General features: G+C 23.6%; 1 protein-coding gene across 13 annotated transcripts in view; it reads right to left on the bottom strand.

Moving 5' to 3' along the window:
- LOC122500649 (forkhead box protein P1) overlaps positions 1–16,147 on the bottom strand; it is a 447,350-nt gene that overhangs the window by 156,077 nt on the left and 275,126 nt on the right. For all 13 annotated transcript variants that reach the window (XM_043609681.1, XM_043609673.1, XM_043609683.1 and 10 more), the window contains one exon: positions 13,803–13,937. In XM_043609681.1, the coding sequence (XP_043465616.1) occupies positions 13,803–13,925 (123 nt within the window). In that variant the 5' untranslated portion in view covers positions 13,926–13,937. The remainder of the gene's footprint in view (positions 1–13,802; positions 13,938–16,147) is intronic.

The following is a 16,147-nucleotide window of genomic DNA, read 5'->3' as shown; positions in this document are numbered from 1 at the left end:
AATATTGTAAACTTTACTTTATATATATTCGTTTTAGTCGTCGTTTCTAATTATTATATTTATTACATACATTTATATGTGCTTAAGTGTTTGAGATATCTCGATGTGATCTCATCTTTTAAGCATTTGTTTGCTTAAAAATAAAAATGCCGCGTGTTGTGTATTTGTACTTATAGTTTATGTCACGTTCCACACAATTCTTCTATTTGTTATTTTTATTTTTATTAGGAATTTTTAGCGATTTTTCTCTTAAGAATGTTTTGTGAATTATAGGTTTATTCTCGATTGTAAAAATTGTCTTTAGTAATTTTAATGAACCCTAATTTATTAATAAACTAACTTTTTATTAGTTTAATAAAAAAATTAAATAACTAATAAAAATTAGTTTATAAAAAAAGAACATTCGTTTCTAGCAAACATTTTTGTCAGTTTTCTTGAAAAAAAAAATGAATTAAAATTAATTTGGAGAATTAAAAATTCTAATAAAATTCGTCGAAATAATTTAATTTTTAAAGAACATTCAATTATTCATTAAATTATTATTTTTGTAGTTGAAAAATTTGATTCTCGTGGAATTTTCTAAGAAAAGTTGATTTAAAAATTAATTTCTGTTAAAGTTTTAATATAATAATTGAATTTTGAAGAAATTACAAATAATTGCAAGTTTTCATAAATAATTGAATTTTGAAAAAGTTTCAAATTAAAATCTTCGAAAATTTGAATTTTTCATACTTTTAACTAACAATTCTGTAGAATTAATTTTTTGGAAACAGTTTAACTGAATTTTTTTATAAAATGGTTAAAGTTTAAGGAATAAAAAAAGTAGCTTTCAATCTAAAAAAAGGGGTAAAAAAGTTTCTATCGAAAAATTAAACTTGACGACCAAAAAATCTCGTTTTAGACACTTCAGAAAACTGACAAAAATTCCATTCTATATTTTATTTTCCTGACTTTTTCCTAATTCTCATCGAAAATATTTACTTCTTTCATGTCCTGATAATAAATTGAATAATTCCTGCAAACGAATTTTATTATTCATAAAAGAATCAAAATATTTATAAAAATAAAAAATAATTGAAATCCCGAGAAAGTTTTTTTTGTCATGAAAAGAATTGAATTCTTACGAAGAATTTTACAAAAAATTTTTTAAACAATTGAATTCTGTTTGGAAATTTTCTGAATATAGTAGATATTGAAAATAATTGAATTGCGAAAAGTTTTTAAAAATAATTGAATTTTCTCGAACAATTTTATTAAATTTTTCAAAATAATTGAATTCTTGTGAAGAATTTGATATTCATGAAAATAATTGAATTTTTCAAAGAATTTTATTAAAATGACTAAAAATAATTGAATTCTGCAAAAAATTTTATTAAAATCTAGAATTAAAAAAAAAATTTTTTTAATTAAAATTCTTTCGAAGTATTTTAAAAAATCATTTTTTTAAAGAAAACAATTACATTTCTGGGGCGATTCCCATACAATTGTATTAAAAATAATTGAAAACCTGCGATGAAACGATGAAAATAATTGAATAGTTGCTAGGAATTTTATTAAAATTTTCAAAAATAATTATATTCCTGAGAAGAATTTTATTATTTATATGAAAATAATTGAATTATTGCCAAAAATTTTATTAAAATGTTTAAAAAAGAATTGAATTTCTGTGAAAATTTCTTTTATATTTAAAAATAATTAAATTTTTTTGAAAGAATTTTATAAACATTGTTTTAAATAATTAATTTCTTTCTAAATATGTATGGTAAACATCATGAAAATTTTATTTTAAATAAAATTCTTGTGGAAAACTTTATTTTTGAAAATAATTATGAATTTTTCGATTAATTTTTTGAAAATGCTATTTTGAATTAATTTAATTTCTGTAGAGATTTTATTATTTATGAAAATAATTGAATTTTGGATGAATTTTATCAATTTTCTTTAAATAATTGAATTATTTTGCGAAATTTTATGAAAATACTAAATATTAAAATTTTAAAATAATTGAATTTCGAATATTTTTCGAAATAAATTGAATCTTTGATGAGATTCATTATTTATAAATATAATTGAATTTTTAATTGTTTACTTAGAATTTTATCAACATTTTTTTAAAATGCTATTCTGAATTAATTGAATTAATTGCAGTGGAGATTTTATTATTTATGAAAATAATTGAATTTTGGATGAATTTTATAAATTTTTTTTTCGATTAATTGAATTCTTTTGCGAAATTTTATGAAAATACTAGATATTGAAAATAATTGAATTTCGAACATTTTTTGAAATTAATTGAATCGTTTTAAAGAATTCGATTATAATCATTGAGAATAGTTTTGGAAAATACATGAAATTTGATAAAAAAAATACAAAATTTCGGAAAAATTGATTCTAGTTCCGAAATTTTTAGTAGGTAAACATTAAAATTGACTGATTAATGTCTAATGATTTTTTTGTTACAAAGAATATAAGAGAAGAAAGGAAAAAATAAAATTCAGAAGAAGAAGAAGATTAGCGAGAAATAAATAAATTCAAAATAAATTTTTAGTAGACAATAAAATTGAGTAATTAATGGTTAATGATTTTGTAAAAATTAGAAAGAATATAAGAGGAAAAAAATGAAAAACAGTAAAAAAAGAAGAAGAAGAAGAAGATTAGTGAGAAATAAATATGCGCAAAAGAGGAAATAATTGGTGAATAAATTAAAGGATTAATTTGTTTCGTAAATCCAGCGTTCACACAATAATGGATGAAGGAAAAGGTGTTAGGAGTGGAGACACGACGAATATACGGTATATATATGAAAAGCTAGTAAAGGAAAAGATAGAAGGCCGATTAAAGTACGGCATGGCATCAGAGCGAAGAGAAAGAGCTGGCGAAGTAGTAAAAGGGAAAGAGTAGCAGCTAAGGGTGGAGGAGGGGAATAAAGCGTCGGCTAGAATAAACACATAGATGTTTTCTTTGTTCCTCTAAACTAAACAACCAGCGAGGAATCTAAACAGGCCAGAACCCAAATTCAATTTAGTCGCCGCCTCGGAGCCTGTCGGAGCCGTTCAGAGCGAAAGGTACCCTTACTAATATTTACTTCACTATTGCCTGCTATTGCCATCGGTGGACTAGTCACCCCACCATCTTCAGTACTTTCAATCATCGCCGCGGCTATCCCAGCGATGGCGATCTTTTATATTTAATGAATAACACTAAAACAAAATGCGGAAACTCGATATCCTTCTTTTTCGCCCTTTTTCGCTTTCTAAATTTAGTCTTTATTTTCGAAAACAAAATATTTCAACTTTATATTTTCCCCTCAATTTTTTTGCAATTTTTTTTGCTTATAAAAATAAGCAAAAATATCACAAAAAAAGTAGAGGAGAAAATTAAAGTAAATATTTATTTTACAAGCCTTGGATAGTAGGACTTGACTATTTTAAAAAAAAGATACAACCTTTTATTACTTTTAGTCTAATTTCGACTTTTTTTTACTAATTTTCAAAGACATTTCAAGTCCCCCGGAATGTACTTTTCAATATTCTCGATTTTATTCCATCAACGTTTGATTAATTTACTAATATTACTACTGAAGTAAATTTTCCTCCCAGAGATGAGTTTATGATTTACGAGACATTTTCCACTTCATTAACGTAAACTTGTAAAATCTTTAAAATTCATGACATTGTAGAGGTAAATTTTTTTTTTTTTTACAACTGCATTAGCATGTGAAATATAATTTATTGTGCCACTTTACACATTTACTATTATTAAAGTATTTATTGTCTGCATAAATAATCAATCAACTTTTGTTATACAAACAGAATGAAAAGCAAATACAAAAGTTTTGCTTCAAAAATGTTGTGAATTCTTTTATTAATCATTTTTCAGCGCATAATCTCTTATTTGCAGAAAATTGAGACTTCAACTTTGGTCAATATAAGTATGTGTCAGAAATATATAGATAGTTGAAGAGAGAAATATTGAAACAATTATTAATACTCGATTACTGAGTAATTCAACTGTTTTAGATATTATGTCAAACGTTTTGTCATGCACACTGATAAAACATTTATTTTTTGATTTATGAACAAAAAGTAAAAAAAAAAAATTAAATTGACGAGTATTTAAGACTTTTAAGCAGTCATTTTGTATTTGGGTGATTTTTCTGATAGTTGAACTTTTGAACCACAATTTTTTAATTTACGTTTATTGATAATTCTTTTTTATTCGAAAATTCAATTATTTAAATACAAAAAATAAATATTTTATCATAATTCTAACTGTAACTATTAAAGCTGTTAAAGTATAATATTTTCAAAAAATTATAAAAAATAAATTCTTAAAATTAATTTTTCCAAAATGTTTTTTGATAAAAACTTTTTAAAATAATTGAAAAATGATAAAATCTATTAAAAATAATTAAAATATTGTAAAATCTATTAAAAATAATTGAATTTTTGTAAAATCTTTTAAAAGTAATTGAAATTTGATATAATTTTTCAAAAATAATTGAAATTTTGTAAAATCATTAAAAATAATTGAATTTGATAAAATTTTTCAAAAATAATTGAAATATTGTAAAATCTATTAAAGATAATTGGATTTTTGTAAAATTCTTGAAAAATAATTGAAATTTTGTAAAATCTTTTAAAAATAATTGAATTTTTGAAAAATTTTTTAAAAATAATTGAAATTTAATAAAATTTTCCAAAAATAACTGAAATTTTGTAAAATCTTTTAAAAATAATTGAATTTTTGAAAAATTTTTTTAAAATAATTGAAATTTAATAAACTCTTCCAAAAATAATTGAAATTTTGTAAAATCTTTTAAAAATAATTGAATTTATGAAAAATCTTTTTAAAAAAATTAAAATTTGATAAAATTTTTTTAAAATAATTGAAATTTTGTAAAATCTTTTAAAAATAATTGAATTTTTGAAAAATCTTTTTGAAAATAAAAAATATTTGAAGAATTTTAATTATAAATATGAACATGATTTCTCCGAAACCTTAATAAAGCTAAGAGAGTAAATTTTAAAAAAAAACTTTAATTTACTTTGTTCAAAGATAATTGAATTTTAAAAAATTAAGGTAAAATAATTCTAAAAATTAGTTTTTTAAGAATATTGTAATTTTTTGAAAATAATTGAATTTCTTGAAGGAATTTTTGTATAATTTAAAAAAAATGAATTACCTCTTTGAAGAATTTTAATTGAAAAATTTTGAACATGATTGTTTTTTCCAGAATATGAAAAATAATTTTAAAAAAATTTATTATTTGTAGGTATTATTTTATTAAAAATATAATTGATTTTTAAATAATTAGAATGAAAAAAATTCTAAGAGTTATGTTTATCAACAAATATTTTAATATAACTTTTGGAAGCTAATTTTCATTAATTCTCATTTTTTTAAAAATTTATTTCCGAACATTTTTCAATAAATTTTGTGAGTAATTCAATTATTTTCTAAATTTGAAATTAAAATGTTTTAAAATTGATGATTTTCAAAAATTTTACCAAAATACTTGAAAATTAGAAAAATTGTTTAAAAACCAATTTTTAAAATATTTTGAAAGTTTTACAATTACCTATATCCAATTAAAAATTTCAATACAATTAAAATTTTATTGTCTTTTTTAAAATAATTGAATTTTCGACAAGAATTTTCCAAAATTTTCATAAAAGGTAAATTTTTCACAATTTTATTTTTTTGAACTGGATAAAATCTTTTAAAAATAATCGAATTTTTGACAAAATAAAAAAAAATTTCAATGTTAATATTTTTTTTCTATACCTCAATTTTCCTAAATATGTAATTAACAAAAATAAACATTGAAAATATTTGAATTTTAAATTATTCGAATGAAAAAAAATTCTAAGAATTATATTTTTCAAAAAATATTTTAATATAAGTTTTAAAAGCTAATTTTCATTAATTTTCATTTAAAAAAAATTTTTTTTCGAACATTTTTCAGTAAATTTTGGGAATGAATTAAATTACAATTCAATATTATTTTCAAAATTTCCAATTAAAATTCATCAAAAATTGATTTTTAAAAATTTTAATAAAATACTTGAACAAAAATTAGTTTTCAATTAGATTTTTCAAAATTTCAATGATTCAAAACATTTTAAATTGCATATTTCAAAAATTCAATTAGTAAAATGATTCAAAAATATTTTCTTAAAAAGATTTGTCTATTATTTTTCATACTATATATATAAAAATCGAAATAAGTTGCAGTTTATACTAAAAATATGATGATTTTTTATAAAATATAAAAATTTAATATTGAAATATTTTATTATTTTAGTTTTTTCAAACATTCTTTTATTAACCATCTTAAAATAAAAAAATAATTTATTAATAATAATAATAATAATAATTATTATTATTATGATAATAATGTCTTGAAAATTATAGATGTATGTTTTCATGTCAGGTCGTATCAAAAATTTTACTTTTTTACCAAATAATGAATAATTAGGGGAAGAGGAGGGAGAGGGGGGGGGGTGTTTATCAAAAGTCGAAAATTGATACAAAAAAACTGCTTACGTGGCATATGAACGTTAACATGAATAATTTAGTTAGGTTAAGAGAGGTTCGAATAATCGAAGTAAGGTTAGGTGAAAAAGCGGGAAATAAAGTAGCAGACAGGGAAATAAAGTGTTCGCGCATGCGCGAAGCACTGTGCAACCACTTTATTTCCCTGTCTGCTACTTTATTTCCCGCCAAACATAGAAACATGCAAAAATATTGAATACAGATTTTTCTAAAAGTGTAAATAATTGTTTCAAGTGCAATTCGCCCATAAGGTAAAGAAGGTGATTTGAAAAAATAATAAAGTATAAATTTGACGTACATAGATTTTCACATATTGATAATGTTTGTTCGCTATATGACAGAGATACGTGTTTGATTATAAATATCTCGTTAGTTGTTTCAGGTGTGTCTAATTTGTAAGTAAGGATAGTCAATCTTTCTTTATACATATTATATACAAATTACGCTATAGTTTATTTCTAAGAATTTCCTTTTACGTACTTTCTTGATACTTCGTTTGCAAACAATATAATAATATTGTTACAATTGTGTAAGTGTATACGATTTCCGCGCTTCTTATAGACAAAGTTTTCAGAGAAATGATACGAGAATAAATTTCGCTTTTAAAGAGCACTATAAACATCTTTTTTTTTTGGAATTTCTGCAAGTAACTTCTGTTGCATTAAAGTTTGGCGTCATATTTTTAAAATAATTTTCAACTAATTTTCAAGTTAGTTCAACTTATTGAAACTAAAAAATTGGAGCTATGTAATAAAGTTTATTTATCAAAGAAGGATGATGAGGATTATAGTTTAGAAACAAGTTCCATTGTATCTTCTGCGAGAATTCAACAGAAATGTTTGGTTCTTTTTACAAGATTATCGTATACAAGTCAAATTGCATATCGTGTAAGCATTTGTAACTGACGACACTCATTCCTCACGAACATAGAAAGATGGTAGTTTAGATTAAACTCTTTTGGAAAAATGCCAAATTGAAAAACGTTTGATCTCTCTCACAATAATATTTGTCTATTGGGACCGCGATCGTAAATCCGAATATGAAATTTCCTTATCATGTTTGTAACAGAAAACTTTTAAGAAGACAATTCTTTTTTTACTCCCAATTCTCGCGTTCATTTCGTGTATAAATAGTCGAGAAATTTTTTATTTATTTCTCGAATATTCGAAGAGATGAATAAAATTCCTGTAATGTTCAACTCAGGTGTTCTTGTTTCAATGTCAGCAAATCTGTTTATCTTTTTTAATAATGAGGTTTTAAAAATAATAATTATTTATTAAACATCAAATGAGTAAGGCGCACGAGTGGTAATGTGCATTTATCATGCGACTTGTGTTTAATCTTAAGTTGTTTAAAAAATTAATGCTAAAATATTGATATTCTTCAGTGCATGTTGTTTTGATGTCTTTGTCAGATACGGATTAAATGAAACATAGTATCGCCTATTACCACATCAAAGTCACGTTCCCTGGTAAATTTGTAGGTGTTGTATCTCACTTGGTTGTATGTATACCATTGGCGCGAGAAATTTGTATTAGTTTTCCGGAGGCAGAAACAAAAGCTTTTGACAGATAAGATATTTCCAAGTTGAACGTCACTTTCCAGCTATGAAACTTCGATTAGTTAATTATTCAAGTATTTCTCTCTTTCTTGCTATTTTATATATTATATAAAATATATAACCGTACGTACTTGGCTTTTGTCATTTTTTGCATTATTCAAAAATTCGACTCGCAGTAGTTTATTTTTGTTCCTTCTTTATTATACTAATTTCCATAAATACTTGGATCGATAATAATGTCATTTCACCAGCATTTCATATTGAAAATTTGAGAAAATATAACATAAAATTGAAATAATAATGAAAATTAAACTCGTAAAATTTTGTTTTTCCAAGGAATTGTACCGAATTTTTAAACACTGCGAGTATAAGGGAGAAGATGCTGCAATCGGATTTTATGATTTATCCAGCTGTTTCAGCAAAAAGGTAAAGATTCTTTCCAATTACAGAGGGCGAATTTTCTGTAACTACCATAGTCATCGATATTCATAGCCAAGTGTTTTACGTGAGAGAGAGACAGTGTCAGTGCAGGGATTTTAAAAGAAATTGAAAGATTGTAAGTGTAGAGGAGAAAGAATGGTTCAGGGATGCGGCTTGATTGGAGAGGACAGCCTATCCGCAATTCGCAAGTCGAAAAGGACGACGAGTGAGAATTTGCCTGTCCCAGCTTGAACTCTCTTTCCACATCTTCTTCCCCTCTTTTCAAATTCTCCCCCAAACGGTCAATATTTGTCTCCATTTTCAATCTAAACATTTTTACTTTCGAACATTTATACAAGAAATTCTTAAAATATTTCGATTTTACTTGTTAGAAAAAGTAAGAATTTTCTATTTTTAATGACAACACACTGTAAAAAGAAAGGTATACTAATTTAGTACCAAAATTGGTATACTAAATCGTAATTTGGTTCTATTTTAATACCGAAATCCGCTCTAATTTAGAACCTTTTTTTTATAGTGCAAGAAGTAGAATATAAATTTCTTAAAGTTTAATGCATTGAATTATAACATTTTTTTCTTTGAAAATATTTAAGAAATAATCTGACGGACAGTCAAATCAAAAGTTAGTCCAATGTCATAATTTCATAATTTAAAAGAAAAACAACAAATTAAATTTTTGATTTGTAGAGTAATTTTTGTATGTATCAACGAATCGCGATTCTTTTTCTTTTGTATTAAATTTTATTTTTGATCAAAAATGTAGAAATTGTTATTTGAACGTAATCGAATTTTAGTTTATTTTAACGTAAAATATAAAAAACGTAAAATCTAAATTTTAACGTAAAATTTAAAATTTATTGAAGTAAATAATCAAATATTTGTTACAAGGAGAAGAATTTAATTTTGAATTTTTAAAACGATTGAAAGTTGCAATTTGAATAAAAATTACAATTTTCTGTCAATAAGAAACATTTGTTAAATTTTAGGTTATGTTACATAAATCATTTAATATTGACAAAAAATTATGATTTTTTTTCAAATATAACTTTAAAGTGTTCAAAATTTATAGAAAATTAAATTCCTGACGCTTCTACCAAAAGGATTTTAAATTTTAATTTGACCCTTTTTTTATACGAAATTATGACATTGGAATAACTTTTGTTCCGATTGATTGTCGGATTCTTCATTAATTAATTGAGCTGAAATTTTGCAAAAAAAAGTCTAAAATATGACGAGAAAGGACAGAGTGATGGAAAAGTTTAAATATTTTTAAAATTGATTATTTTAAAACATTTTTAAATTGTCAATATTGTGACTGTCATTTCTAACATAACTTTTTCTGTTATCAATTTCAAAAGTGTTTTTTAATAATAAATTTTTAAAATATTTAAACTTTTACACATCACTGCCGTTTCTCTATTATATTTTAGACTTTTTTTTACAAAATTTCAGATATCAAATCATATTCAATATTTTAAGAGAAAAATGTGCGACAAAATTAAATTTCGAAATCTAACAATTACATTTTGTCATAAAATAAATTTAGTTAAAAAATTTTTGACGAAGTAGTCAAAAAAATTTTATTTTTCGTAAAAAAACTACATATTTTAAAAACCATCTGTAAATTTGTAGAACGTATATTTATTTATCTAAAAAAAATTTACACCTCTCAAAATTTTGATATTTACTATTTTCGAAGCATTTTTTTCGGAAAAAAATTCATTTTTATCGAATAAAATGTGATTTTTGTAATAAAAATTGCAAATTTAAGTAATAAGAATAGAAATCATTTAAATTTGTAAAGTTATTTTTGAAATTTAAAGAATATTTATATTTTTCATGAAAGATTTAAAAAAATTCATTTTTTTCCGAAAAAAATGCTTCAAAAATAGTAAATATTAAAATTTTGATAGGTGTAAATTGTTTTAAAATAAATAAACATATTTTCTACAAATTTATAAATGAGTTTTAAAATATTTAATTTTTTACGAAAAATAAAAATTTTTTCATCCAATTTATTTTATGACCATTAAATAAATTAAATTAAATTTAATTTAGTATAGTATTTAGTATAGTATTAAAAATACAAAAAAAATCGAAAATTTTCTAGGTAACTTACTCTCTAAATTTGAAGTAGTAAAATTTTTTACTAATTTAAGTAGATGACTTAATTTCTGTAAGTGACTTTATGCTATTGAATTAGTCAATTTTACAAAAAATTAGTAGAAATTACTATTTAGTAAATAAATAATAATTAATAAATAATAATAAAAAATTAATTTCTACTAATTTACTGCTAAAATTTACTAATTTAAAATAAATTAGTAAAAATCACTATTTATTAGTAAAATTTACCAATTTATTTACTAAATATTTTTACTAATTTATTGGTAAAATTTACTAATTGAAAATGAATCTGTAAAAATTACTATTTATTAGTAAAATTTACTAATTTATTTGCTAAATATTTCTACTAATTTATTGGTAAAATTTACTAATTGAAAATAAATTTGTAGAAATTACTGTTTCTTAGTAAAATTTACTAATTTATTTATACTAAATATTTCTACTAATTGATAGGTAAAATTTACTAATTCAAAATAAATTTTTAAAAATGACTATTTATTATTAAAATTTAATAATTTATTTACTAAATAGTAATTTCTACTAATTTGTTGGTAAAATTTATTAATTGAAAAACAAAAAGTCAGTCACTAATTTGAATTAGTAAATATTTTTATTTAAATTCAGAATATTACGAACATAAACTCGAATTTAAAAAATTAAAAATGGCCGATCCAATATGGCGGAACAAAAAATTTAAACTCTTCCAAATGTCATGAAACTTGTTACTTATACGAATTTTTCAAGCTTTATCGATGAGTTCTGTCTCTGATATAAAAGAAGAAGTTTAAAAGTTTAAAAAGTTTGAGTTTAAAAAATTCATTATTTGACAAAAAAATGCAATTGAATATTACTCTTTTCTGAAAAAATTGTGTAACTAGGTTTTCAAATTTAATTTTGAAATTAAGTTTTATTACATTTTTGTTCGGCTTAAAAATTATTTTTTAGCCAGCACCACCACTTCTGTTAAATAAAAATTTACTCAAGTAGCAGTTATTTTTATCTGACTATAAATTATTTTTAACGAAACGATCAGTAGAAATATTAATATTTGAATTAGTGACTGACTTTTTTTCTCTTCATTCGGTTATTTTTAACTGATTCAAATTTAGAGAGATGATTATACCTCCGTTTTGTGCTCTTAGAAGCATATGTACAATTACATAATTTAAAACTGTTTTGAATGAAATAATGAAATTTTTTTAATTTAATTTAATTTATAGTTAAAAAAAAGGATAAGATTTTTCCACTCTAAATTAGAAAAATTGGATTTTTTTTTAAATGAAATATTGCAAATTTTTTTTAAGTTTAATTTATAGATAAGAGGAAAAAAAAAGAATAAGATTTTTTCAATCTAAATTAGAAAACTTTTTTTTTCGAAAAATAAACAAGAGCAAAGAAAAAAAAAGATTCTCGACTATTGAAATCCGGACATTGTCTCAAATTGGAAAAACGTTTACTAGCAACGATTTCGCGACCAGAAGATAGAGTAAACTGATAAGGCTTTCTTTCTTTCTTTTTTTTTTTTTAAAGTTTCTCTCGATTTGAAATCCAAGTCGCGGTAAGCTGAGCGTTTCGCAGTCTAGCGTTTGACACCAGCCACTATAAAATCGAGTCCCCTGATTTCAAATTCAATTCAAAATCCCAGCAGCGAGCGCAAAATATATATATACACAAGCCACTTCTTTGCCAAATGGCAGCAAGGGAAACAAATGTTTTATGACCCTTAAAGCGACCTATTCTATATAGTTTCGAAACTGAAAGGGGAAAATTCTATCTAACGTGTTTCAGGTAGAATAAAACTTCCCCATCGCGTATATAAACCTATACGAAAAACAATACGAATAATATATATCAGTTTTATGCCATATGAACATATTATCATACAACACATATGTTGAGAAAACGAATTTATCACTCGAATTATAATTGCCCATTATTTATGCGAATAGTTTTTTTTTTTAATTTTCTACATAAATTGTTATTCACATATACGAAGAGAAAAAAATCTTTTTGATTTATTATAATCAGATCTGATTATAGTTTTGTAATTTATTAGAAAGAATTATAAATTAAAAACTGATTTTATTTGTGAAATGTCGAATCAAGAATTTCATTCTTGATTCTGTATATAAACTTGGTGTACAAAAGACAAGCAGCTATTAATGACATTCCGTGTTCTTAACTCGAAACTTGTGGAGTAAGCGGAAACAGTGGAGTATCAATAATGTCAAAGCTCGCAGGGTCGACCATAACTAGATCTAGTTCTCTGGCAGCAGGGCAAACTAACATACTTGCTTTTCTTCTTGAGAAGAGAGAGAGAGAGAGGAGAGAGTCCCGCAGCGTTGGCTGACACTGTTTATAATTTAAGGGGATTCCGAAGTCGAGGGTAGAAGAGCTTCCAGCCTTTCGAGAGGGTTCGTGAGAGACGGGAACGAAACAAGAGGGTAAGACCAAGAAAGAGAAGGTGCTCATGTCCTTCTTAGAGACTTGGGGTTACACTCACTGTATATATGCGGTGCCAAGAAACTCACCCTTCGATTTCGTATATAATTTACTAAATCATAAAAAATCAAGATATATCTAACAGTAGAAAAAAAGGATATTCTATTATTTTCTTTGCTATATCATTTCGAATAATTCCTCAATGACAAATGTATCTAATTTATTTTATTACTTTCTTCACTTTATTTATAATATAGTAATATAGTAATGCAAGTGAATTTAGAGTTATTTATTATTTTAGTGATTCTAAGAAAAAAATTTTTGGATCTTCTCATGTTGGCGGGAAATAAAGTTGCACCGAACTGAATCTAATCTAACCTAACTTAACTTAACATAACCTAATCTAACCTCCATTATTCTAACAGTAAATCATTTACGTCATCGTCCATATACCACGTGGATAATTTTTTATCAATTTTCGACTCCCCCTCTCATAATTGTCCCCAAAACGTATGTAATGCTGGTGCATCACATACGACGTTAGGAAAAGGTTTTTTTTTAAAAAATACAGGAAGTATTTTTTTTCAGAGCAACCCCTGAATAGGCATTTTGAATCGATTTAGCTTGAGCGAGATCGAAAGGGACAAATTTATTCAAGAAAACAAGTGCTCACCTGATCACTGTCTTGTTGCTCTTGTCCGTAGGTCGGGGTTTCACCATTAGGGGTGGTTGAGGCGGAGGGTCGCTGCGACGTTGACAGGTTGATCGCGCCGTCTCCGTCTGTGTCATGATCCATTATGCCATCGTCCTGAAATCACGAAATTTATATTGTTCACATCTTCATTTAATCAATATTTTTCTCTTCTCTCTTTCTTCATTATTATTTTTATTATTACTGATCACATATTATGTAACTATCATTTGAAAATAAAGTCGTAAGTTTATACAAACATCCGTTATTTTTACGATTAATTATGAACGGTAGTGTTTTTTTTTTAAATTGAAAACTGAATCATTTTCACTTAATTTTTCCTTCTCTTGACTATCAAATTAAGAAAAAAAAACGTTTCCTTCTTACGATGCAACAATTTTGAAAGGTTTTTGTCTAAATTTGATAGTTACTTTTGTTCAGCCTCGCATTTTAAGACATGAAAATAAATAAACGAAGAGTGAACAACCGAAAATGTGCACATAACTTTGATTCAGATGAACATTAACAGGATGGTCACAAATCACAATAAGTTACAGTTTATCAATTTCCCTGACATTTCCCTAACAATTTATTGACATTAAAATTATTTTCCCTGACAAAATCTTTTTACAGGAAAATATAAAAGTTTACGCGGATAATAAGTAAAATTTATGAATTTTAATAATTTCTAAAAATTAAAATTAGAACCCTACCTGAATTTAATTAATTTAAATAATTTTCCAAGAGTTCTTCTAGAATTGAATTATTTAAATAAAAAAAAACTCAATTTTTTATAATAATTGTAATAGTTTTATTAGTTTTTTTCATAGTTTTTCTCAAGTTATTTTTAAATAATTTTTGAAAGATAACAGCTTTGCAATTTTCAAAAATTACCAAATAATTAAAATTTGGTAAAATCCTTTAAAAATAATTGAATTTTTGAAATTTCAAATAAAAATGATGAAATTCTTGAAGAATTTTATAATTATAAAGAGGACCATGATTTCTCAACAATTTTAACAAGTCCAAAAAATAAATTTTCATAAATTTTTATAATACATTGTTTGAAGACATAATTGAATTTTAAAAAATTTTTATAAAACATTTCTAGTGATTAGTTTTTAAAAATAATTGAAATGGAATTTTTCAAAAATAATTGAATTTCTTAAAAGAATTTTTGTATAATTTAAAAAAAACTAATTATTTGATGAATTTTAATTAAAAATTTTGAATATGATTGTTTTCTCCAAAATGATAAAAATAATTCTAGAATGTTATTATTTTTGTATATTTTTGAATTTTTGGAAATATTTAATTAAAAATAGTGAAAATATTGAATTTTAAAAAGTTAGAAACTATTTTTCATTAATTTTCATTTTTAAATTTACCTTTAAAGATTTTTCATTAAAATTTGCAATTAAAATTATAAAATTTAAACTATTCAGAAAAAATTTTATTTTATACATTTTTATAACAATGAGAAGAATCTTGCAAAAAATGGGCAAAGACTATGTCCATTTTACAAAAATTAATAGAAATTTGTTACGAAAACTGAAAAAATTTTTTAAAAAAAATGATAATAACCATTGCCATACTTTACAAGATTCTACCCATTCTTTAAAGAATGAAAAAAATTGGTTAAATTTGCACAAAAAAAATATTGTAGTTGCCAAAACTTTGCCAGACTTCTACCATATACTTCGAAAGATAAAAACTATTTGTTAAAAAAAGAAACTTTTCCCAAAAATTGATTTCATCTGTACTCCATATACTTCGCCAAACCTTTCCCGTATACTTTGAAATGAAACAAATTTTTTAAAAAAGCTAAGAAAGTTTGCAAAAATTCATTCTAGCTATTGCTCATCCTTTGCCAGTTTCTTTCCATACTTCGTAAAATAAAAACACTTTGAAAAAAAGTAAAAGTATTTTAAGACACTATTGTTGTCACTTCTAAGTTGTTTCGAAAAATTGATGAAAATCATATGTTAAAATGCATTGGTTTCGAAGACGGAAGATGGAAAAATAAGATGTTTTAAATATCTTAAAAGTAACTACAATGTATTTTAAAATGTTTCTTTTTGCAGTGAACAATTCGTTAAAATAACTAAAAAATTTAACAAAAATTAATTTTCGTAATTGCTTTCTTTGACAGACTCTTCCCATAGTTTGGAAATTGTATAAACTTTAAAAAAAATGTAAAAAATTTCAGCTAAGTTGATTCTAGTTGTTGCCCATACTTTGCTAGACTCTTCCTATAGTTTGGAAAATGTATAAAATTTGATAAAAAAAGTAGAAGATTCCGGAAAAATTGATTTTTGGTAACTTTT

Source organism: Leptopilina heterotoma, unplaced genomic scaffold (genome assembly GCF_015476425.1).
Source record: "Leptopilina heterotoma isolate Lh14 unplaced genomic scaffold, ASM1547642v1 Lhet_19, whole genome shotgun sequence".
Taxonomy (NCBI): domain Eukaryota; kingdom Metazoa; phylum Arthropoda; class Insecta; order Hymenoptera; family Figitidae; genus Leptopilina; species Leptopilina heterotoma.
This window is presented reverse-complemented; position numbering and strand designations above follow the sequence as displayed.